Consider the following 26393-nt stretch of genomic DNA (forward strand, 5'->3'; position numbering starts at 1 on the left):
CCACCGCCCAGTGCCCCCTGGAGCAGAAAGTGGACGCACTGGACAGAATTCATTTTAATTACGCTCCCCAGAAGCCCGCAGCTAAGCGACTTCTGTGGCAGCGACTTAAGGCTTCTGTCAGGGTCCCTGACAAATAACTGAGGGTAATAGGTGTTCCAAATATGCTGACGGCAGGGGAAAAAATGTTGTTTTAAAAAAAATTGCTCACTGCTCTGACTGTGTTTGTGTCTTCTTGAGGCTACATTTTTGTGTGATACATGGGGCTCCAAAAGAAGTGAAATTTGTCTTGCTCTGGGTAACTGTTTTGAATGGTGACGTTATGATGTCTCACTGCCATGCAAATCAGTTATACCAGTGCAGGATGGGTGATTCAGATAGTATTACAAGATTATGACTAAAGGACGTCAGTGTTAAACAGAGTATTACATGCCTTTTTACAAAAAAAGCACAACCTAATACAGCTACTTTAGATATCTGATTGTGTCGATGGCGGGGTACGACTGAAAAAATGTAATGAAAGCACGGTGGAGAACTGTATCCGTCTCCTTGCCAATCAGGCTTACAGATTGAGATGTTGTTGAGCTCCCTGCAGAGCCAAGGGGGGGGGGGGGGGGGGGGCAGCTTCTTACCAAGATAGAAGGCATCATGTGTCCGATGAGACCATCTGCTGAGGAAAATTGCATTTCTACTGAGGCCCTGCTGCAAGATGCCACTTACAGCCCACATAGGATAAAGCATAATTCGTGGAACACACAGAGCAATTCAGACTTAACTGCTGAGTCGTCTGGAAAGCCACGCTCATCCATTTATTTAGTCAGGCTAGTTTTTTTTTTTTTTTCTTGGGCTACACCGAACTTATACTACTTACTACTACAACTTCAACAGAGCATGCTCTCGCCTGACAAACCAATTTCACAGAAGAGTCCCCCTCTAACTGGATTCACTGCCCGGAGGTGGACGATGTACATTACCACATACTAAGAGGTGCTGAAGAAGGAAATTACACAGTGCATATGCCAAATGATAATGTCACCGCATAGATGTGTCAGTGTGACTTCACAGCAGAGATCAGATCCCTATATTTTTCCAGCCCGTCTCTGCATTTTTTAGTTCTCTCATAGGTGAGCAATGACCAGTCGTATGGAATACTAGCAATCATCCCAGAAGACAATTGTACTGTACAGTGTAGAAGTGTAATTCATTTATACATATTCACTTTTATTCACCATTTATTTAGTATGTGTAGGTTACTAGTTTTACACTTATTCTATTTATTGATGTGTTTATGTCTGTGTCAGAGTAATCCATTGCCATAGATGCTTGGTGCACTGTAACACAAATTGCCTCTCAAGGACATTAAAGTCTAATTTAACTCCTAATTTAAAAATCAGTTCTAATCCTAATCTACTGAAAGTGAATGCAACTGAAACATTTAGTTGCAGATGCAGATATGACGCCCTTTGATTTGTTTTAATAGCCTAATGGGTGACAAATGTATGTATGTGGCAACTGAGTTGTTGGACCACAACAAATGTGTGAGTATTGTAGCCTCACAACTTTATACCCCCAGGGACTGAACAGACTATTGACATACACTAGGGGGTTGACAGTCTCCAACATAGAACATTAATGGGAAATGATATTCCCATCATTATATTTAGTAAAGAGTATGTCTCTCATAACTCTTTGATACGGTCATATAATTGCACAGTTATGGGTGTTAAGGTAAGGATGAGAGTCTCATCAATCTGTCACCAGCTGATCTTTAAGCTCCAAGAACCGGCACAGCGAGAGAAATTAATCAAAAGAACAGTCCTTGCCAAATTACAGACACAGGATCAAAGATGGATGGGCTCTAGCTGACATCAACTGAAAAGGATATGTTTCGCGCTACAGCTGTGATTGGCAAGGATCTGAGGGCGTGTATCATATATCATCAAGAGTCTCATAACTCACGGGCTAGCCATCCCAGCTATCAAAACTCCACATAACTGGAGGCAACAGCAGGAATAAAAAAAAAGCGTGGTCTTAAAACTTCAAAGAGAAGAAACACATTGCTCGAGGTGGACCGGTGGCATTTCATGAGCCACCCAGCCTTGGTGAGCACAGGTCAGTGGCAGAAAACAACTTGGTGTAAGCTTCAATTTAAGTGTTGACAGGACTGAGTTATGTGGTCACTGTCCAGTCAAATGCAATAACCGCAACGTGACAGCAGAAAAGCCTTAGGGGTTTTCTTTTCCCCTTCCTGCTGCAATACACAAATTCAATATCCTCCCTAAAGTCTTTAACAAAACAAATATTTTAATAGAAATGATCTAACATGTAATGTTGATATAAGGTCTAACGGTGACAGTCTAATTTCATTCAAATTAAATAAATTGATTGAGACATTACATTTTTTAATGGACAGGAACAGTTGAGATACAAACCACATCTTCATAAGGAACAGACACAGCTTCTTAATGTGTGTGTGTGTGTGTGTGTGTGTGTGTGTGTGTGTGTGTGTGTGTGTGTGTGTGTGTGTGTGCGCGCAACTCATACTCATAAGAGGTAGGTAGACATTTAGGTGAAATAGTACCCCTCATTAAACCACTCTAACCTCTGCACTCTAGCAGCCACCTGCGTAGCATCGTTTAGCATGTCTGCAGTTAAACATGTGAAATGTCAAACGGCTGTGTCTGTGATGAAGGCCTTAGTGCTGGCCATTGAAAGCTGCAATGTGCAACGATGGATTTGTCTGTTTCCAGCAACTGCTCTGCATTCACAAACCGCCCATATCTGTGCTGAAGCGAGGCTAGATCAATGGAGGTGTGATGAATATGAAATCTATTATCAGCCTTTTGTGTTTATTGCGCTGTAAAGTTGCAGCTAAAGTCTGCGTTGGCATGGAAACAGTGACTGCAGAAAAAGGTTACAGTACTGTTAAAACCTGCAGAGACATACACACACACACACACACACAGACGAATGCACACACAGACACCCCCTCCGACACTCACACACACATGGATAGAAGCATCATTATCCCACCATTATCAACACCAAATAACACAAAGGCCAGAGCTGAGGATTGTTTACTGGAGGGCGCTCTGGGTTTGCAAATGAACAAAATAACTTTCAAGAGCATGGCTGTTTTGCTACACCTGTGTGGATGGAGAATGTTAAATAGGAGAGGCTCTGTGTGAAAGTCAAATAGAGTTTCAAGTGATTTCATAATCTGAGTGGGCCATACCATCAGCATCAGGCTGCACCTCACAAAATCAAACACTCTCACCGTTTGCTCTCTTGACCTGACGTTTATTGGAATGTTACTGTTGATCATAAATTCCCTGTGTGCTCTTCCAGTCTGTTGTGGACTGGATGCGGTTCCACTTTTATAGACCAAATTTCATCACAGTCCACTGATTCACACCAAGAATCCACATCACTGGTCACTGTCATTATTCAGTGCAGCACTGAAGCAATAACTAGTTGCAAGTGAATAATAGGTGTTCACCAGCCTCCCAGACACTTTAAAGCCAAACCAAAGCCTGGTCTAAAGGGAAATAAAGTGCAATCCAGACATCTGTGTGTGTGTGTGTGTGTGTGTCTGTATGAGTGACTATAGTGATGAATGAATCAAAATACAGACCACCAAACCTGGAACTAAAGAAGCCATGGTGAATTATTATGACCGCCGCGCAGCGAAGCGGCGGTCATATAGGTTTAGTCAGATTTTATTTTATTTATTATTATTATTATTATTTTTTTTTTTTTTTTTTTTTCTTTTTCGCATGTCCAAATTTCCGTCAATGAGTCCCGGCACACTGAAAGACCGGGGTAGACGAAACTTGTCGGGCATGTAACCCCATATGGATAGCATGGAACCATCGTTTTTCGTTTTGATCTGTAGCCCCCCCGCTGGACTGCACCCCCCGAAAGGAAGGTAGGGCAGACACAGTTTTCTGTGAATATCTCGAGAACCGTAAGGTTTAGGGGGACCATTTTTTTTTTGTAAGTTGATCTCAAGGGGCCATGTCAACCCATTCCATAACCACTCATTTCATGTATAGCGCCACCTAGTTAAACACAAAAAAGTAAAAAGGAGGTGTTGTAATCGCAGGTATCTGTGACCTAACATAGTCAAAACTGCACGAAATTGGAAGTGTAGGATCATTATGACACCCTCTGAATGCACGCCAAGTTTCGTGGAATTCCGTTCATGGGGGGCCACACAATAAATTAATTTATGTTACTATACACCAACTGGCCTGTAGGTGGCCGGAGACAGTTTTCTGTGAATATCTCGAGAACCGTAGGGCCTAGGAGGTCCACCTTTTTTTTGTATATTGATCTCAAGGGGCCATGTCAACCCATCCCATTACCACTTATTTCATGTATAGCGCCACCTAGTTAAAAATTAAAAAGCAAAAATTTAGGTGTTTTCATCACAATATCTCTGGCTGACATGGTCAAAACTGGACGAAATTGAAAGTGTAGGATCATTATGACACCCTCCGAATGCATGCCAAGTTTTGTGTACTTTCGTTCATGGGGGGCCTTACAATAAAATAATTTATGTGTACATTTAGTGACGTACACCAACAAGGATTCCCGGGACACTGAAAGACCGGGGTACACAAAACTTGGTGGGCATGTACCCCCACATGGATAGCATGGAACCATCATTTTTCATTTTGATCTGTAGCCCCCCCGCTGGACTGGACCCCCCGAAAGGAGGGTAGGCCAGACACAGTTCTCTGTGAATATCTTGAGAACTGTAGGGCCTAGGATGACCATTTTTTTTCCGTATATTTGCCTCCAGGGGTCATGTTAACCCATTTCATGTGCACACATGTGCACAAACAGATACACACGCACACACACACATTCACAGTAATCATACGTATGACATATACTCACACAGTAGACATATGTACGCTTCCATGCACAGGCACATACGCAGGCACACACACAAGCACGCACACACACACACACACACACACACACACACACCCACACACATAACATAAACATAACACAAACAATCAAGAATTTCTCAGAATTATGAACAGGCAAGATGGAGGTGGGGTTGTATAAAATGAATTTTACATGTGAAATCTATGAACTAATCATGTTTTGGGACTTGTTGTCTAGCAGATACCAGTGAGAATTGAGTGTGGATAATGCAATTTAGTGAGACAGTTAGAATCATATAGGCCTTTCAGCGTGATTTCTTTTTGTGGAAAAATGTGCTGGACTGGGCGGCGGTCATATTTTGTATGGCTCTGCGGTACATCTAGTGTTAATAGCATTGGCTAGCACAGATGGGTGATATTCATTTCCAGCCTTCAACTATCCAGATGCCTCCCACATAACTCTCCTGTGTGTAGTGTTTTTGACGGTTGCTTATGACGTTCAAACACTTCCAATAAATAAATCAAATAAATAAAAAAACACACACAAAAAAAAAACCCTGAGGTGTTGAAAAAAATTCCTTCATACAATACCTCCTGACATTTCAAAAGCTTGGGCTGAGGCAGAGGATTCCCTGTGATGTTCCTGATCCCGCTGCTCTGCCAATCTTTAATTAAAATCTGAGCCTCCTTTCCCATGGGGAAGGTGCACAACGGCGGTGGGGATGTTTTTTGTCACGTTTCCAGCTATCTGATGCTCACGCTGCAAGCAGAGCACAACAGAGCTCTCTCAGCCATCTTGATTTTTGCAATCGATTTCCGTACACAACTAATCTGCTTCAGGATTCTATTGACCGGTTTGAATTTCATTCTAGGCGCTCTTGGAGCCTTTATAGTAGGGTGTCACTTTGTAATAATCTCATTTTTAAAAAAAGAAAATAGAAAAAGTTATGAAATATAAAAAAAGAGATGGGCTGAAGGAACTGCCACTGCCCGAGCATTCTCTTGTGTTTGCAGTGAAACATGTAGAGTCTGGAGTCAGACGTCATACTGAGACAGACGCTTTCTGTAGAACTCCTTGTGGCCTACTTGCAGTAATCCACTCTGTGATGGAAACCAGCTCAAGATTTTCAGTTAGGTAATGAATTGGCTTGCATCTTAATGGCACATGTTTGAAGAGGGATTACATGTTCTGGAGGGGGAAACTGGGAGGAATTAATAATCGTGAGGCACTCTGTAAGTCGTGACGAGGACAGGACGATCCCCCACCCCCCTTGACAAAATGGCAGACACCCAGTGATGCTGAAGCAAGCTTTTCCCTGGAAGAAAGTCTCTGGGCAGATCTGATATTTAAAGTCTGCAAGAGCTGCTTCAGGGAGATTTATACCTTTGGGAATTCCGGCACACCGTAGCTGAAAGAAAAAGGAGCCAGTTTTACTGCATTTAGACTTGTACAGTATTAATCTCACATATCTCAAAAGGTAAGGAGGATCCCCAGCTGGTATGACATACTTGAACAAAGACCATAATATTATAAATGCAGCTTTCATATTGGAATCATGAAGTAATGTCTGAAGTCCATCACTTTGGAATATGTAGTTCAGCTTGGTTTTATTTTAAAATATACAGCCCTGGTGTAATTCTCAAGGCAAGAAGGAAAGAAATCTTCTCAATTCTATTCAGTCTAAATCTTGTTCCCTCCTGAATACGTGGCATCAAAATAGGCCTACAGTAATTTCCTGTGTTTTAGCCACACTGTGTATAAACCATAGGACAGTGTTTTATGCAAGTTCAAAGAAACAAAACCATATTTATACCATATTAACTGCCCCTGTGTATTAACTTCATAGCTAAAGAAATTGAACCTTAATATGTTATTGTATAATGGGATAATTAACAGAGAATCAATATGAAACTCATCAGACCATCTGACATGAATAGTTTCTGAATTTCAAGGAGTACACTGTTACAGGGTACACTCTCTGAAGAAGACTGGAAAGTATGAAGAACACTTTAATCAACACATCAGTTTCTGACTTTTCTGTCATTTTTTTCCCTTATTGAAGTAGAAGCAAGAGACTGCTCAAGGAAAAACACTGCCTGGCAAATAACCCAAGTCCATGACCTTCTGCTTCACTCTACTGGCTGCTGTGGGATGTGTGGCCTTGTCTGGATGACAAAGCATGGTAGTCATAGTGTCTTACATAGTGTTCTCCTTGTGGACATAAATGGCATTCTCCTGGATCCCAGCGCTAAAACCGTGGCTAACTAAAGGAATGTGTAAAAGTGCAACGTGCAACAGACGCCCTGAAACCTCAAAGACTTAACTGACATCCATCAATAAGTGATTGAGTTTGCGAATGCTAATAACAGTAATGGCACAACACCTGCGACATGTGTTGCAAACACGTTTCCGTTTCCATTGGATGGCAATTGTTTACTAATGTTTTTTCAAGCTTCCAGCCTAACACTGTGTTTCACGTCACAACGTTATGAATTATTGAGGATTCCCAAGAGTAAAGTCTGCATAGATGCTGACTTACGGAAAGGGCAGAGAAAGGGTGCGTGCAAGCCCTTCTGCACCTCACAATTTCATAGTGGGAAAAAGCCCTAAGGGCCCACAAAGTTAGCAGGAACACGCATCAAAGTCAGTGAGTCTGTGGGGGAGGAAATCAAGATTCAGCTACAGTCAAATAAATGTGGATGTTACATATCCTGCAAAAGTCTATTAGTGGGCATGTTTTGGATAATTGTCCTGCTGGAAGATCCGATGATGACCCAGTTTTGCTTCCTTAGCAGATAAGGCTAGATTTTGATTTATGTCTTGGTATCTCATGGACTGGATGCCATGTCCCCTTACAGGGTTTCCAAGACGTTTTTGGAGGACATCACAACATCCAAAACCCTCCACCACAATTTGTTATGCCTTTTTTTATTGTGACAGGACAGTGCAGAGAGAGATTCGGCATTCATTTGCAACAAATGTATGCTTTGTATGCCTGGTAAGAACCAGACATCTTTATACAGAGATGAGTTACAGCTTAGATGGTTGAATTTAATTGACTAAATTCAAAATGACAGCAGGTGGGAACGTAACAGGAAGGCTATCAGGTTCTGCCAGCTCCCTATTAACAGTGCAACATCCAGAAAAAAAAAATAGACCTTATCCATATCAGTAACCTTTCACTATCAGCAACTCTCTCCATAGATCTTTATGCAGAATGTGATATAGAAAATACTTTCTCCCCTTCTTAATAATTCCCACAGTGGCCAGGTGGAGCACTGCCAACTGAAAGAGAAAATCGGGGGGATGCTATGGGCCATTGGTCTTCGACTGAAACGAGCCCACAGTACCTTGCTTAATCTGAAACCACATGTTCCCAGCTCATTTCTCTACCGCCACCATCCAAGTCAATTTCTCCAGCGAGCCCCAGCTCCTGAGCTGCTGTTACCACCCCACCCCTACCCCCACCTCTACTCCTCCTGCCCCCTTTCTCTTTCCTTCCCTTTCAAACTCAATTTCTAGGAGTCCTCCGAGACAGCAGTGGCCTCAGACTTGGTCGATCACATTTTCTCATTAATTTGGAGGCACCGTAGATGCCTTCCGATTAAGGCGATGAATAATAAATAGCACTGCGAGTTTTTCTCCCCCTCTCTCCACTGCAGTGGGTGGGCCCGTTTAATTCACTCTCCTTCCACATGTATTAAGGAAATGACTTCTCCACAGTGGAAACTTGAATGCTTGACATTGTTGTTCCTGACTTAATAAACAACCAGTCAGCTCTTGTTAAAGCAGGATTTCTTCCCAAGGTCTCTGAGGGGAGGTATAAAAACACACACTCCCCTGGTGTGATATGGATTTTTTTTCTGCTTCTTCACCTTTGCATCTGAATGACAGCCAACCTCCTCCAGCATAAGTTGCAGTCTCTTGCTTTCTCCATTTTCTTCTGTCAGCAACACCTCCCCATGATGTCTCACAATTCTCACCATCACGGGGTGTGTGTGTGTGTGTGTGTTACCCCTTGCATCATAAGAACAGTATTGAATGAATGGGGATAGTCAAAGTCTTTATAAGGGGCACAGTGCGATATGGAAGAAAAATGTCTCAAATCCGTTGAAAACACTTACAAGATACAAGCAGCAACATGAGAGTAAAATAATATTCTCTCTTCTGTTGCAGGGAGAGCCCCTGCCCCCAACCCTGCTTGCTTTAAAGATGTTGTGATTAAGAGATTGTAATCTCTGGGGAAGAAATGAAATTATATTTCACACATTTGAGCCCATCATCATGACTATCACATGTGTATGGCATGCATTTGTGACACTTAGATCTCCTTATCATCTAATGCTGCAGAGCAATATCCTTCCCACCGTTACGTTTTCAGGTTTTTAACGGAACATGCTTCCCTCTACAGTTGGGTTATGGAACACTCACCAAACTCACCAAACGTGTTTTCAGACAGACAAATCATGAAAAAAAGAAAAAAAACATTGCTGGTGATTAAATTGCCAAATAATTGGGTCCATCCTTCATTTTGACCAGTGGTACAACTGGTAATGAGATCATTTTATCCAGGCAATTCAATAACAGCCGAGATGTGACTCCAGCTAGTAGATGGCAATGATTTGATTTGCTAGAAAGTAAAGTAGTTTCCATAAACTGATATATAATTTCTAAAAGATAAATATGATACATTACAAGAGTTGATATGATGAGGGGCAAGCCCGATCATCAATACAGAAATAATATTGAAATATATAAAAAATTCAATTCAATTAAAATAAAAGTGTATGCATAATTTATTTCTTATTCAACATTTACCAAAATAAATACAAAACAAAAATAGTTGTAAAATGTGCTTTTTAAAGTTGTATTGAAATATCACAGGACATACTGTATGTGAACCCATAAAAATGGTAGGTACTCATCTGGTACCTAAGCACTCTCTGCGAGTTCAGAAAGCTTGTCTTTCACTTTTTCTTCAATGTTCGCAAAGTATTTCATTTGGGCGAGAAGTGCTTTGGCTGATTGAAGGTCTCCTGTGAAGAAGAGAAGGGGGAGGCATGAAAACATCTTGCAGTGAGAGCATGAAAAAAAGAAGAAAAAGAAAAAAGAAAAACGCTGTCGTTATGTCTTCACAGCAGGCTCGTCAGGAAACTAAACTGTCAGAGCAGAGAGCAAGAAGGGAAGGGAAATGTTGTTGCAAGACACATTACCTTCATTCAGTGCCGTGTTTATTTGCCCCATCAAGTCTTTCAGTCTCTCTGGAAAGAAACAAGCAATAAAAATGCATGGCCGCTTATATTATTCCCCAAACAGGCACGGACATGCTGTTTCAGTTGTGGACTGGCTGCTGTCTTCCTACCTCTCATTGAGCGGCCGATTGAGTCGACCTCATCCTGGCTCCGAGTCTCAGCCAGAGACTCGTTGATCTCCATGACTTCCATGAGCAGCTGGGGGTCAGCGCTGAAGTCGGTCCCCTCCTCCAGGTGCATGCCCTTGAGTTCCAGCTGAAATCAATCACTAGCGGCTTAATAACAGACCACAGACTAATAACAGCCTAAAGATAGATCTTGTTTTCAGTCTGTACAGCAAAAATGTGTGAAGTAAAGATATTAAAACTCATGTTGTGTGTGGCATAATTGAATAGATAATTAAAGATCATGCTTACCATATACAGCCCACGACTCAAAGGCTTTAGAAGAATCCTATAGGCTTTGTTTACGAATGCTGACTGTTCAGCTGAATATTCTTGCTCTTTCTGGAAAGTAAAAGGAAAAGAAACAAAAAAACACTTTCATAAGTTTTATTTTCTTATAGGTTTTATACCACTAAAAATCTACAAAATAACACATATTATATACATATATTATACAATATAGTCATAAAGAGTAGAATGGGTCAACTACAAAAGGGTAAAACAGGAGCAAATAGATAAGTGCTCGTTCACCGACTCATTTCCTTGTGTAACAGGGTCATGGGGAGTTATTTCACATTATTATGTCTCCTTGTCTTTGGCACCTTTGTTTTTGAATATGCCTACGAGGGAACTGCTGGAGGAGTGGAGGCATCCAGAGCGATGCCGATAATTGGATATTTTAACAGATCTTGCCACTTTTTATAATGGTGGTAAGCCTTGAGACTGCCAAGGGACAAGAGTGTGAGGGATATGTGGCAGGTGGAATAATGTGGGAAAAAATGGGGCGAAAAAAACGCTCGTAGGCAGTGTGTATTTTCAGCTGTCAGGCTTGTCAAATTTTAAAAAGCGAATCAATAATCTCCAGTGGATGCTATTGGAGCTCTGCTGTCAACCCTTCCTTATGGGGAGCAACGTGCTCCATGAGAACATTCCGGTAACCTTGCGCAGCTGATTTATAGCCTTAAGCTCCACTACTCCAGAAGGTGTCTAATTAACAGATAGCCAGTGGTACTAATTAATACAATCATCTGTATGCAGCGGTGGAAATGCTTTGGTGGCAATTGAGTAGCCTTCTCTATTCCATCTGGCTGCAGTGTACTGTTAAGCAGCATTGTGCAGAGAAATGGTAGAGTGGATGTCTTTAGGAAGATGTCAGTTATGCCTGTAGACAGCTACCAGCCACCAGATCATCATCAAATTAAACATTAAAATAGGAATTATGTATATATAGCAACTTTGCTATTTGCTGTATGTTAGTAACATAGTTTTATCTACAAACAAAATCCTAAAACAAAATATGACTACATAGCATACATTGATGCAGTTAGTATTACAAATTCCAAAAATAGGCCTAATACCGATGTCCTCCGGGTAAAGTTGTCAGGATGGAGAGAGCGCTGAAGATGTAAGTATGTTCGCTGGAGCCGTTGGGTATCCAGAGCAAATGTCTGTTCACTTAAGAGAGAAACAGAAGAAGATTGTCCCAAATTTCTCGATTCATATAATTGTGTAAAATAGAGGAAGTGAAAAGGGACTTTAATAGATCAAATAACAATTTAACCACCCCTTTATGCACTTCATCAATTGAAATATTCTTAGGCACTGCCATTTAAGACACAGTTATGTGTTTTTAAGACCTTTCAAAGAAATCAATAAAATGAATGTCTACCTACTAGTACCTACAGATTGAAAAATTAATCTTTAGAATTGCTAATATGAAAATATTCTGTCTGTCCCTTCATGCTTGCATCGCATCAATGGCCTACTGGTTAGGGAATCTATCCACAGTGCAAAAGATGGGAGTCAATCCTCAAAAAACTGACCAACAAATTGTGACAAAGTAGGAGCAGGTCAGACCTGAGCAAAAGCACAAACAAGTTGCATTACCACTGGGATTACACACCTCACTAAAGCGACAACACTATACTTTCAGACATTGTTGTAGGCCACAAATAATGTGCAGTAACCTACAGGTTTATGGCACAAGTGAAAATGTATCCTAGATCATTTCTGTGATGGCATACCAAAAGAATGGCCAACCACCAATATTAAAAACTTGCTGCTGTTGGTTTTCAGTATAGCCCTCATAAAAGAGTATTAGGCTACGTTTATTTTTAAAGGGAATACAAATGGAGTAGGATCTCACCAGTCCATGATGTCAAAATAAGAGGTTCTATCTGCAGGAGGCTGCACGAGTTTGCAAGACGGGCAAAAGAATGAAGGGGCTGACGAACCGCAGCTCCAACATTTTCGATTCACAGAGTTTGTATACAGTCTTTTAGTTGCCAGATGAACGTATGTCACTGTTTGACTTCCAATGTCATGATGTAATAGGTTGCCAATATATCTTCCGTGTCCGACGACGTTTGAGCTGAAGGTGACCAGAGATCCGAAGTATCGTGTAGGATTTAAAACCCTTTGTCCGTTTCCATATACCTTCCTTGCATACTGAAGCCAGTAAAGGCAACACAACTGCCGCAGTTTATGTTGTGTCAACATGATTAAGCCTACTTTTGACAGTCGGCATCAGTCGATAGAAAATTCCATAACATTTCCGCGTGTAGATTTTTATCTAACTTCCTACTTCCTACTTCCTCTGACCGAGAAAATGTACGCTTCAAAATAAATTTACTTCGGGCTTTTGCTTAGCGGTAATAACAGCAGCCTGTGTTGTTTGAATGTGAACCAATGTGGGTTTACCTTTAATTAACATTAACAATATCACACAAAATTGTCCATGCGATAAGTATGGTACTACACACACACTGCAAATGTCTGTTGTTTTATCTGTCTGAGGGACTTAGGATACCCAGGAATGTACACATCCGGTACAATCACTGTTTTCCTTAAACATTTTGCGTATCTTTTCATTTTATTAATGTATGAATTAACTGTAATTATCACATCGAGACTCGTGCCGCGCTACGTTTAAATTATACAGATACAAATACATACAGCCTGCTGTGAACTAGGAACTAGAACTACTTTTCCCAGAATGTAATTCTCCCCATTTGATTGGCTACGTTTGTAATACGTATGATGCTGCTGTGTTAAGGCATGTCCAGGATAAGCCCGGTAAATTTGGCACGTGTAGCTACATACATTTCCTTGAAATCAGGTAAGTTCCATTAAATATTCATTCATAACAAAGCAAGATACGTAACCTGTCATACACTCTTAATTGTTTTCTGCAAGTGGTGTAACAATCTAGTTGCATACATTGTCAAACCATGCCTTCGTCTGCGTCTTCTAGCAAAGTTTTGCTGCAACGTTATTAATGTTATGTGTCTTTTGCTTGGATTACTAAATATTTATTCAGTAATAACAAATGAGCAGACGATAGTGTTCCTCTTAATGAAACGCTGATACGATCACAGATTTGTTATGATGTGTAGGAAGATGTTTTGGTCTGAAGGAGGAGTGAGCATAATGTCAACAATAACCAGCTGCGGTACCTCAAATGGTATCCTCAAATGGTTTCTAAATGCTCGAAATGTTGCAATGCTTTAAAAAGCATTCCAACTGCGGAAGTTTTTGTAGTTTTTGTAACTTCAACGTTAGACTTGAAGATTAACCAGTAGCTGGACAAAAGGACACGCAGAAGTCTTATTTTCTGAGCTCATCATTTGTGGGCAAGTGCATATGTAGGCTGTCCACTTTTTAATCTAAATTGTCATTCTTAATTCCACGTCTTGGAAAGAGGACCTGTCTTAAAAGTACCCCGTCTCCCTTCTCCCTTCATTCAGTACAATAGAGCAGCAGCATGTCTCAGGAACCTGATAAGGAGACCCCCTCTCAGTCCCAGACCCAGTCTCAGACACAGTCCCAGCCCCAGTCACAGAGTGGCTCAAGCTCCTCATCTGCTCCAACCTCTGGCAGCCAGTCGTCCTCTGGCTCGGGCACGGTCAGCTCTGTGGACACCATCCCAGTGCGAGACCTCGCCTCCATCCCCGAGGAGGAGCCAGAACTTGAGCCATGGGGCCGGCTGTTGCCCATGGTGTCTGGCTTCAGAGTGCACAGTAAGAGCTCTCACACGGACTCCTCAGCACCACTGGATACATTACCGTTTCATACCCACTTCATTGGCTGATTTTATCGGTTATCAGGAATAAAAATAGAGTGGCAAAAAGATTGCCTATAGCCTCATGGGGTTGTATTTGACTCTGCTTAATTAGTCCTGGCTATTGGATTGTATAGCAGATACAGGTATACTATGCACTTTACTGACCCAGCATATTTCTGTAAGTATTCTAAAAACCAAAAGTGGCAATGAAAGATTAACATGCACAACAGCTACCAGGTGTTCCTGTGTAAATTCTTCCAAAATGGATGATATATACACTCTATATTCAAAACACATTTCTTCATTATAGCAGAGGATCAAACACAGCCATTTGAATAAGGGTTTTGTCAATGTGTCTAAACAATTTGCAGAACATTAAAAGGATACAGTGTATAGGATTTAGTGCAGTCTATTAGTTCTAGTGTATAATTACCTGTATATATGAATCTGAGTTTTTGTAAGCTTATAATGAGCCCTTTATGTCTTCAAAGGGAGTGAGTCAGCCTCCAAACCAAATCACTGACTCTAGAGAGGGCTTTTAGATTTTAATGCCATTTGAATGCGCCCAAATTTCTCCCACACACTTGCAAATGGAGTTATTTTCAATTGGTTGCAATTCAGCAGTTCAGTGTCATGTGTTATATGTTCCATGTGTTTGTTACATACTAAAGAGATCATATTTTTTTATTTCCATTTACTGTACTCCATTATTGAACTCAAATACAATTAAAGTTAATTGGTCATGCCAAAAAAGAACATTGTTATTGCCTGAGCTGGCCTACCAAGTTAGCGATCCAGCTTGCTTCCTTGGCCTATCCTCCAAATTTTGAACATAGACTGTAATTATGTAAATGATCCCTTTTCAGAAGAGCGGGGTCAGTGTATGGTGGATTCACATGGATAGTATGTGTTTCTGTTTTGCTTTGTGGAGTTGTGTTGCACCATATTGTTATTTAGTTGGTAATTACTTCATAATTGTTTACAGATTGTTTTGACGATGAATATACGTTTGGAAGAGACAAACGGTGCAGTTATACATTCACTGATGCTGCCAAGAAGAGCCTATGGGTGCAATCTTACAGTAAACGGCATTTTCGCATATTCAGGGTTGGTCTTTATGGTTCTCAAACATTGGCAGTCATTGGAAATGTATATGGTTGCCCTCTGCCTGGATAAAAAAAAAAAATATTTTCATTTCACAGGAGAACAACATTGTATTCATTGAGGACACTAGTGCCAATGGAACGTTTGTTGATGGTGTTGAAATTGGCAAGGGGAAAAAAATTCCTTTAGCCAATAATGCAGAGATATCCTTGGCTGGACAGGGTCATAAAGGTGTGTTATAAACCATCTGAGAGAATAGGAAACTTCATCTGTGTCAATTAAGTGTCACGTTTTAACCACAACACTTACATAAGTGGTTCTCTTACAAACACAACATCCTGAGAACTCTTCAAAGTGACTTTAAAGTTTTTTCCCCCTGAGTTTCTCTGTAAGTTTGCTATTGTGGTAAACAAATTGTAAATCAAACTGTCTAGATTTTTCCGCCTCAGTGGACAGTGTAAACTAATGCCTACAGGCAAAATGAAGTTACAGATGAGAACACCTCCCTCATGTTTTAGTCAACTTCTAACAGCCACAATTAATCATGGCCTTGTCCACGAAGGATGCCGTTTTCCTCAGGGATGATGGTGCTCTGATTGGTACACCAACAGTACCATGCATAAAAGTCTCTTGGGAAGAGGACTGAACTTTAATGAAGTCATATGCATTCATTTCATTGCATCAAACACCATATATTTGTTTTCGTGTAGGCATACAAGTACATTGAATCATTGCACTACTTACAACTAGCCTTGCTAATTCTAGCACTTATCACCTGACTAGAACTGACACTTGACTATTAAAAAAACACTCATTGATGCACTTTTTCTTATTGTACTCTACCTTATTGGTGGTTGGCCCAAACAAAAAATAAATATCACTTTTATTTTACCCCTTTTAAATTAACTGCTTATACTGCATGTTTTCAGTGAGTGAGTACTTTTTGTGTCTCTCTCCAGTCTTTGTCTTCATTGATTTAACTGCAGATGAACAGGAAAACCTTCCCAGCGAATTTAAGGCAAAATACCTGATGTCACGAAAGATTGGTGTGTAAGTATGCTTCATAACCATTACATGTATTACATTGTTATCAGGGTTTTCCTCCTACCCTGGGCTTGAAACTTTTAGAGCAGTATGTTCAGTGCAATTGTTTCCTTGTCTGCAGAGGCGTTTGTGGAGAAGTCAAACTGGCTTTTGAGCGGGATACATGTAAAAAAGTTGCGGTGAAAACTATCAACAAGCAGAACTTTCCATCCATCGGGGTAAGTCAATTTACTGAATAATCAGGTAATTTTCTTCATGCTAATATTACCATTTTTCCACTTTTGAAAATTCAATTTTTAATCTGTGTGCATACTTTTAGACAGCAACGCGGAATGCTGAACGAGAGATTGAAATCTTGAAAAGAATTGATCATGTAAGCATGTGTCTAAGTCTTAATTAGGCAAATGAATTTAAGTTTGGCTATCTGAATGTATTTGAAATACTTGGTTTCTATTTCCAGCCTTGTCTCATAAAAACAGAGGCCTTTTTCCAAACAGAAGAATCATATTACATTGTGTTGGAGCTGTGAGTATAACATTTCTATTATCACCATTTGAATGAGTAAACTTATACCAGCACAGTAGATCAGGTAACTGAAGGAGGCACCTGAAGCCTAGAGTAAGCACAGGACAAATATGTGATTCTGTGCTGCTCTGCGTCGTGGGCGTATCTGAAAGTACAGCCACCCCTGAAGTAAGGAGATCACAAACCTCTTATGACCTCTGTATGAATAGATGAAAGCAGATCTTTAGTGACTATGTTGCAGTGAATGCCAGAGTTTCCTTGGGCTTGAGCTGGGGGAAAAAATGAGCTTTGTCACAATTCAAAGCATGTCTGCACCTTTTTTGATCTGACTCCAACCCATGATAGCGGAGCGCGACTTTGCCCGTGTGTGTGGGCGATGGCGGCCTGGGTCACTTCTGCAGAGGTTTTCTGCTGCACTCCTGACCACTGGTATTGTCTTCTCTTTCAGGATGCGGGGTGGAGAGCTTCTGGACAGAATCAAAACCCAAGGTCAGCTTAAGGAAGATGTAGCCAAGCTGTACTTTTTTCAAATGCTGAAAGGAGTGCAGGTATGGATTGATTAATTAATTATTTATTTGTCTATGCTTTTTAGTTTTGTTTATTTCATATTTGTTTGGACCTGTCCTGCACTCTGATGATCTGGTAATATTTTCTTTTCAGTATCTCCACCAGAATGACATCATACATCGAGACCTCAAACCGGAAAATATTCTCCTTTCATCCATAGAGGACCAGTGTCTGATCAAAGTAAAACCTAGTTACTTTAATTTTTTCCTTCTTTCTTTTTTAACTTTCTTTACTTTTTACAATTTTCTATTTCAATCCCCTTTTTGAAAACTGAGACGTGGTGGTTTGTTTGTTGTGCTTTAGATCACAGATTTCAACCAGTCGAAGATCTTAGAGGAGTCATCTCTGATGAAAACACTGTGCGGAACGCCCCACTACCTGGCCCCCGAGGTCTTCCTCAGTGCCAACACTGATGGCTACACAAGTGCAGTGGACTGCTGGAGTCTAGGGGTGCTCCTGTTCGTCTGGTAGGTACTGCACTTTTCATTGCACCCACAGCTCAGGTTCAACAAGCAGAAGTAATTTTTCTGTTAAACACGCATTAGTACATTTGCATATTGCTGAATAACAGAAGTCAATATACATGCAGATGACTGTATGTATGTTGTTGTTTTTCTTTATTCCCCTACAGCTTAGGTGGGTACCAGCCCTTCCATCCCGACATTAGCGATCTTCCTGTCAGAGAGCAAATCACTCAGGGACATTACAGGTTCATCCAGTCTAAGTGGGAGAATGTCTCGTCCACAGGTAAACATTCTGGCTAGGTGGTTTCATTTTTCTCTTTTGGTATAGCAATTGGATATAAATGGCTGTGTTCACATCCTGAACATTATAAAATGTCATTGCATTTTTAGCAAGGAACCTTGTGAAGAAGCTCCTTGTTGTTGACCCCAAGCAACGGTTGACCATTGGACAAGCGCTGGAGCATCCGTGGCTGCAGGTTTGAATATTTCATACGAGTGTGCATGTTAAAGAGAAGCTCTGCCATGGTAACGGAATGCAAGTCTGATTCTCTGATGACCTTTTACAACTTGGTTCATATCTGTGTTTCGTTTCTACAGGACGATGCGATGAAAAACCTGGCCAACCAGATCATGTATCCTGAAGGTGCGAGTGATGCTGAGGTAAGAGACTAAAGACATTGAGAAAATAAATTATTTATTCCCACGTGTAAATCAAAACAACATTTAAAAACCACAAATTACATCCAAAGGCATGTTTTTTTTTTTCAGTTTGCATCCAAGTAGTGGTAGTTTCGTATTAGCATTTATACATTTATTTACTTACTGATTGTAAAGTGACCTGACTTGAGTTCTCTCCCTAAAGCCCCAGGCCCCACCTCCCCCCTCACCGCCACCTCCCCCCTCACCCCCACCTCCATCGCAGCCCTCCTCAAGCAGGAGGCGCAGACAGGCGGATGCCAATGAGGAGGAAGTGCAGCAACAACCAGCCAAACGGCAAAGAAAGGATACCTGAAAAGGATACCTGAAAAGCTAATGCCAGACACTGGATTGTGTGTGTTTGTCTATCATCATTCCAATTATGTTGACATTTGTATATATTTTCTGTTTCTGAATAACTGTAGCCTTTTATATGTAGCCTTTTCTTTCTGATTCATGTTTTATAATAAACTTTCACTTGTGATATAAGCGTGTTTTAATTTAAGCCAGGCCCACTACAATAAGTGATATGTATGACATTAGTATGTCTTGTATGTAAAAATCCATACATTCAGATGGTACAGAATGATGGTATTAATGCATTAAGAATCAATGAGAATCAAATGTTTTTCAAAGGCACATCTCAATATATGGACGTATTTATGATCTGTTAATCGTTTTATATTGTATCAAATCAGGGAAATGTCTGCATCCAAAGACAGTACAGAACAGAAGAAAAATTGAAATTGAAGACTGAAATCCAATAACAAAGAAATTTTGTCCCCTTGGAATTATAAGGTTCTATCTACGTTCTAAGTTATTGAGCATCAAAGTCTTAGAATTCCATTAAGTTAACCAAAGAGGGTTAAAGCGGAGCTAGTAATCAAGGATCTTTGGTTAAGCAGAACAAACCTCTTTAGATATAGTTCTATTGTGAAAAATGCATACAACTGCAAGAAACATCTCACCTCATCTTAAGTTGTCACAAGAATGTCAATAACTTAATTTTTTTTTTTTTTTTTAAGTATATTTTTTGGGCTTTTTTATGCCTTTAATCAGATAGGATAGTGGAGATTGACAGGAAGTGAGTGGGAGAGAGAGTCTGGGTGGGATCCGGAAAGGACCACGGGGCGGGAATCGAACCCGGGTCGCCGGCGTACGGTGCAGGTGGCCCAGCCAGTCGCGCCACTGCTAGGGCCCAATAACTTAATTTTGACAAAAATGTCACCTTATAATTCTAAGGGGACGATTTGCTGCAGTAGATGTATGTGGCACTGCATGTCTATATTATCGATCATGGAACTCGCAGACACAACTCAAAAAGCCTAGTGTTTCAGAACTCACCCACCGAGTTCAAGCATAAATCATTTAGTTTGATCTTGCATGGCACACCTGCTTCGTCAGAGCTTAAATTGACTCTAGACTTGTCAATGCATCACTGCTGGTGCTCATAATTTCGCTTTGGACTTGTCCCGCAAGCGGTACAGGACTGTGTGCGCCTCGTCGAAAGAGTCTTTCAGGGCTGACTGGACTCTGCTCCTCCAGCTCAACAGTTTGGGTCGATCCTGCAGGATGTCTCTGCCACCCCCCAGGGGCTGAAATCGATAATAGCAAGGATTCCCAAGTTAAGTCACAACAAACTCACTACATGGTGTCATTTCAGATAATTAAAAAAATGACCTATTATGTTTTTTTTATCCTAACATGTCATTTTAATCCCTACAACATGTCATGATTTCAATGTAGTAATGAGTAATTAAAATATAAATGACATTCTATAAATGACATTCTACAATTCTGAACATAGAAAAGATGTGACGCATCATTATCCATCTTGCTGGTCGTCTGTGAATTGATTACCTGCATGATTTCACAGATGGCCAGCAGGTCAGCCAGGCTTATGTCATCTCCACACAAAAAGGGTTGCCTTTTCAGGAACATGCCTTCCAGCTTATCTAGCGTGCCACTGAGCTCAACCAAAGCTTTCTGTACCTTTTCAGGCTCTATGGGTTGTCCCATCATACGAGGCAACAGCACCTATACAAACCAACAAACATGCCATTTTAATGTAGCTGTAATTAAACAGCAACATGTGATATATTGAATCAATGTTATTTGATCGCTAAAACCAGGTGCCCCGTTCTTTATGTCAGTATTTGCACTTGATGTTGACGGGAGTTGAAACATAATACATAACCTATTTCAGTATTCCAGTGCACACCAGAATGAATAGGACCAGAGAACAAATATGAGCAAAGAAATAAGAAATAAGATTGCAACCATGAAAGAGCACAGGCACTAACACAGCTCAAATATGTTGTCATGAAATTGCTAACATGTGGAGGGCATCACTGAACCAAATCTCACCTCAAGAATGAAAACTTTAGCCGCATGTGGACGGGTGTTGGTATGATGCCAAGCAGTGTACTCATTGACCTTCGCCCTCCTCTCTGCGTGACGTGGGTACCAGTGGTCAGGGACATCGTATTTGGTAGCAAGATACTTCAGAATGGCATCACTGAAAGAGCAGGTTTAGTGTAATTTCTTACGTTCATAATGCGGACACAGCTTTTTGCATTTGATGTAACTCTTAGTCTTACCTCTCTGTCAGAACAAATCCATTATCAACCATGACGGGCACCTTCTGCATTGGATTTAGTCCGGTAAACTCGGGGGTCCTGTTTTCTCCTAAATGACCACACAATTTGGTGAAGAAATTTAGTCTCTGTGTTGACCTCAGGCAATGCATTAATATTCATTAACTTGTTGACAACCAAAGGAAATGATTTACTTGATATTTACTAACGTCAACATCTGAACAACTTTATTTTGTTAACTTCCAACAATATTAGGCTACGTCAATTAGTTTGTCAGTCAAGGCTACATCGGCTACATCAGAGAATGTCTAGACGTAGACGTTCTGGCTCTGGCTACATCTGACGCTCTGGCTACATCTTAACTGTGCATCTAGGGGAAAGTTCAGAGGTCACGTCCTGGTCACTCAAGAAATGTCATGTTCCGTTGTGACTACCTGTAGGATACGTATTCCCTTCAGATTCAATGCAGCAAATAACTGCGCTGCAACAGTGAACCTCTGCGTCTTAAATGGACGTGACCTCGCATACCCTCATGAACGATGAACAAACTAGATCAAAGAGAGAACGAAGTTCTCCTACTGTGTTGGTTATCGGTTGTACTCACCTTTTCGGATTGCAACTAATTTCACCGTGTGAGGTATTTTTGTGCTCCTAAGAAATATTTGCACGGCTCTACATGGCTGCGACAATAAATCAAGATATACTTCTACTGCTTTTCTACCAGCCATGACGAGTTTTGCCTGAATCGGAGTTCTACCTGTCAATGCGCTCGGAGCAGTTCCAGCGAAAATAAGACTTCCGGCCGAGCCAAATTTGCGAAATAAAAGTCTCGTAAAAAATCCCTCCAAATGAGCTCAGTGTCAAAGGCACTGAATTCAACATAAAGTTTATTTTAGAAAAAGAGGCATAAACAAAGTCAATAAATAAAATTGGCCAGCTCAGCCCTTGGCACTAGCCTACAAGGATACCTGGGTTCCCATGGCCAGCTGAGCTTGTATGATATCATGACATTCAAATTGTTGAGCTGAGAAATCATAGTCTTGTGCCACCTCAACATGGGGTGAAATGACATCCCCACAGCCAGGGTTGGGTAATGGATTACATCTCACGTAATACAAAAATCAAGTAACTATAATAAACCCAGGTTACGAAAAAAACAAAACAAGAACATGCTGGACAAGGTGACTAAAATGGGCAGGAAATTTACTGGATGTGATGTTAAAAGCATCTCCAACCTCATAGGGCACTAAATAGATCAGACACAGGCACATTTGATTATTTATTAAATTATGTATTGATTTATCTTAGCTATTGGACTGATGATTGCATGCCACCATTGCTGTGTTGTTGTTGTTGTTTATGTTCTGTTTCTCTACATCTTCAATGTTGTTGAATGTTTGATGTTTTATTGTTATTTATTGGTGTCTGTGCTTAATGTTCAATGTGGCTCCCTTGAATACTGTGGATTATCAGTAGGCTATTGACTATTTGCAACACACATGCACTAAAACAATGTTAAAAAAGCTATGATGACATATTACGTATGCAAACAGACATGTTACAGCATGCACCAAATAAAATAAATCACATGACTTTAATAAAACAGTACAATGCATTGCTAATTATTGTGCAGGATGCAGGGAATATACAGTATTCACACAGGGTGAGATGGATGGTTGATGCTCATATTGATGATGTTTGTACACTGGCGCAGGCACAGTCCTCTAATGGCTGCCAAGAGTATTCAAATAGAGAGACAGACAGACAGAAAGAAAGAAAGTCAAATGGTATTTTGTGGAATCTATTCTCCTTATGTGTGCATGCAAAGGCCTCTGTTGGCACGTGCCAATCACATTTTGGCCTGTGATGAAGGGCTTGGTTGGCACATGCCAACCCCTGTACACCGCATAGACGTATTAAGTTACACAAATCATATATTTTCTTAAGCGATGTTACGCGGTTTCTAAGCTAAAACATTTTTTGTCACATACAGTGACAAACCATCCGATAAAGGCTACCATCCGATAGCTGCCTGTCCCCTGAATACACTGTAAAAAAACGCGGCCTCTGTGGACAGCCCAGGCTCCAGAAACGGCAACAAACAATTTCCCCTGGGGATTAATAAAGTATCTATCTATCTATCTATCTATCTATCTATCTAACAAAAACAGCCTGGTCCAGCCCGGAACATGAAACATACTGTAACAAACTGTTCCTGCCAATCACCGAGGAGATGCGCATTCAGGAGAGTTTCAGTTGCACGGAAGGGAAGGGGTAGCTCACTGTTTTGTTTGAGTATCAACAGAAGTGATGTTTCCCAACACAGAGCACCTTTAAAGCATATATTGTGAAAATGTCATTTCAACACCCTTTCATACAGTAGGTGTAGGCTACAATTTTATTTTATTTCTTTACCAACAGCATTTGAATATCATAGGTGTATGACGCGGTTGGCACATGATGATCCCTGTATGCCTTAACAATCTTTGATTGTTCCAGTAAAACACTTGAATTTCAAGGTTAATGAAAATCCATGTATCTTCAAAAATGAAACCAAAAAATGGTCACAGTTCTCACTGCTTCATTTCCACTTTACGTTAAACAAATGTATTTTTTATAAAGCATGTTGTGAGACTCATGCAAACATGCATATATTTTGTTTTCATGCAAACGTGAAGAACAAAAATATAGGATTACACATATGCCAATCTCCTCACCACCTATATTATTAAGCCTGCCAGTCTGAAGAAAAACATATTAAATTATTATCTACTAAATTGTTATTTTGTAACATTTAACCAATCCTTCTCTAATAAATTATTTATGTCACATAGGTTTATGTCAAATCAAAATCTGTTTTATTATTCCGAACTTCTCCATTCAACCCGATGTGGTTAGCAGGACTATTATTTTGAAAAGAATGCTAACTTTTGTCTGCCTTTGCTAACAATCGGATATATCCGGTATTACATTCTATTTTCGCTAAAATCACGGTGCTGCCATAGACAGTAAAAGAAAGGGTGCTGCCTGTTTATGGGTGCTGCTCGGAGCACAGATCTAGAAAGTCGAAAATAATCGAGTGCAAATTTTACAATTCCTTACTAGGCTGTCTGCAGGCCTTTCTGCGAGCTGTTTTCTGCCTGCATGTTACAGAGCTGTGAAATAATATTTCTGATGACAGTGGAGAAAATAAATATTTGATCCCTTAGCCTACTGATTTTTTGCCCACTGACAAAAAAATGAACGGTCTATATTTTTAATGGTAGGTTTAACTAGAGACAGAATATCAAAAAGAAAATCCAGAAAATCAGATTAAAAAAGATCCAAAAATGATTTTGCATTTTAATGAGTGAAAGTAGCCTATTTGATCCCCTAGCCCAGGGGTCGGCAAATAGTGGCCCGCGGGCCAATTTTGGCCCGCCATTGATTCTATCTGGCCCGCGAGATGACGTTAATTTGCTGTTGAATGAATTTTTTTTTTAACCCCATGTTTTTAAAAAGAAAAAAAGGCCTACAGCAATCCCATCAATTTCAAAACATTTATTGAGGTATAGATGATAGTCCTACTAAAGTGACAAAACAGGTGGAACATCCTTGCAGTTATCCATGACGCACAGGTCGGAACGGTATTGGCACGCGAGTGCGCGTAATCTTGTGCAAAAAAAAAACAACAGTGTCCTGTCTCCCTCTTCCAGTGGGCAAGGTCAAAAATAGCCTATGTTTCGTTAAATTAATAGGCTTGGCATTAAGAAATGCAGGCAGGCTCAACACATACCTCTGCTTCCATTCTTCTTTGTAGGTCCTGCATTCTGAATCAATTTTTCTTTTCAAGGCTTTTGACAACGACATTTTGCATCGATAACTAGCATATAGCAATGTTCAGCTAATCATTTACACGTCATCCAAAAGAATAATATTTGTAGCCTACACATTAGTTACGGCAAGTTGCTAGGCAAGTCGCCTGTTTCATGAGAGACGACAGGAGATGCAGCAGGCGGCATAAAAACAGCGCACATAAGCAAATAAACGTTTTTAATGGAATTAAATTAAATGCATTTTAAAAGTTAGATGATGTTTATTTTAATATAATATAATAATTAATAATTTAAATAGTAGGCCTATAACCCCCCCCCCCCCCCCCCCCCCCATTACAAAAGCTATGGCCCGCGATGCCATTGTCTGAAAAAAAATTGGCCCGGGTCCAAACGTAATTGCCGACCCCTGCCCTAGCCTATAAAGAATTCTGGCTCCCAGATTAACCCTCTCATTTTAAGAAAGTTTTACTCGCTTTATTCCTAATCTCAACTCATTAGCCTACCGGTAGGCTACAAAAGACACCTTTCTCAACTTGTTACCTGTATAAAAGACACCTGTCCACAGAATCAATCAATCAGACTCCAACCATAGGCAAGACCAAAGAGCTGTCTAAGATATCAAGGACAAGATTGTAGACCTGCACAAGGCCGAAATAGGTTACAAAACCATTGGCAAGAAGCTGGGTGAGGTTTGAAGCTGTCTGAATTTTGCCATTGAACACCTGCTAAGTCAGCGTTTCTCAAACTGTGGGTCGCGACCCACTACTGGGTCGCGGAGACATGCCAGGTGGGGCGCGAACTGACGTGAAAAACAGGCGTTTTTTAAATTTATTTTTTATCTGTAGCCTGGGCCCAGGTAGCACCCGATGCAATGGACGCACTGTGATATTCACAGGAAAGCGCTCGTGTCAAGGCAGCTTAGTTAGTCCCGACCTATATGAGATTTTGAACGTTGTTGTGAGAGTGGTGAATTTCATCATAACCCGGCCCTTAAAAGCGCGTCTATTCTCCACACTTTGCTAAGAGATGGTAGCTGACCAAAAGGCTGTAGCCTACTGTTTCACAGCGAGGCAAGGTGGCTTTCCCGAGGTAAAGTGCTGTCGCGCGTGTTTGAGCTCCGAGTCGCCTCTTCTTGGAGGAAGAGCGCATGTTTGAATCTGCAAGCACATTCACTAATGAACATTTCTTGACGAAGCTGGCCTA

The 26393-nt window shown here is 40.7% G+C and overlaps 3 protein-coding genes across 4 annotated transcripts; 1 reads left to right on the forward strand and 2 right to left on the reverse strand.

Annotated features, from left to right (window-relative positions):
• Positions 1 to 9677: 9677 nt before the first annotated feature.
• Positions 9678 to 12910, reverse strand: hscb (HscB mitochondrial iron-sulfur cluster cochaperone). Its single transcript, XM_076270513.1, has 6 exons — positions 12462 to 12910; positions 11674 to 11770; positions 10568 to 10657; positions 10262 to 10406; positions 10113 to 10160; positions 9678 to 9935 (listed from the first exon to the last, which is right to left on the reverse strand). The coding sequence occupies exons 1-6, from the start codon at positions 12812 to 12814 to the stop codon at positions 9832 to 9834; spliced, it is 837 nt and encodes a 278-aa protein (XP_076126628.1). The 5' UTR covers positions 12815 to 12910; the 3' UTR covers positions 9678 to 9831.
• A 347-nt stretch (positions 12911 to 13257) lies between these two features.
• Positions 13258 to 19129, forward strand: chek2 (checkpoint kinase 2). Of its 2 annotated transcripts, XM_076270238.1 has the most exons (15): positions 13258 to 13433; positions 14062 to 14334; positions 15364 to 15485; positions 15581 to 15713; positions 16442 to 16532; positions 16648 to 16744; positions 16846 to 16899; positions 16987 to 17051; positions 17500 to 17599; positions 17712 to 17798; positions 17922 to 18085; positions 18250 to 18365; positions 18473 to 18558; positions 18680 to 18742; positions 18945 to 19129. In XM_076270238.1, exons 2-15 carry the CDS (start codon positions 14079 to 14081, stop codon positions 19092 to 19094), a joined length of 1584 nt encoding a protein of 527 aa, XP_076126353.1. In that variant the 5' UTR covers positions 13258 to 13433; positions 14062 to 14078; the 3' UTR covers positions 19095 to 19129. The 2 variants fall into 2 exon arrangements, with proteins under 2 accessions (XP_076126353.1, XP_076126354.1); XM_076270239.1 differs by lacking the exon at positions 13258 to 13433 and having other exon boundaries at positions 13659 to 14334.
• Positions 19128 to 22162, reverse strand: gstt2 (glutathione S-transferase theta 2). Its single transcript, XM_076270240.1, has 5 exons — positions 21980 to 22162; positions 21379 to 21466; positions 21146 to 21296; positions 20639 to 20815; positions 19128 to 20373 (listed from the first exon to the last, which is right to left on the reverse strand). Exons 1-5 carry the CDS (start codon positions 22101 to 22103, stop codon positions 20227 to 20229), a joined length of 687 nt encoding a protein of 228 aa, XP_076126355.1. The 5' UTR covers positions 22104 to 22162; the 3' UTR covers positions 19128 to 20226.
• Positions 22163 to 26393: the final 4231 nt, after the last annotated feature.

This window comes from Alosa pseudoharengus, unplaced genomic scaffold (genome assembly GCF_046254945.1).
Source record: "Alosa pseudoharengus isolate Yale_2024_CS ecotype anadromous, Long Island Sound unplaced genomic scaffold, YU_APseudo_1.1 YU_APseudo_1.1_scf_6, whole genome shotgun sequence".
Taxonomy (NCBI): Eukaryota; Metazoa; Chordata; class Actinopteri; order Clupeiformes; family Clupeidae; genus Alosa; species Alosa pseudoharengus.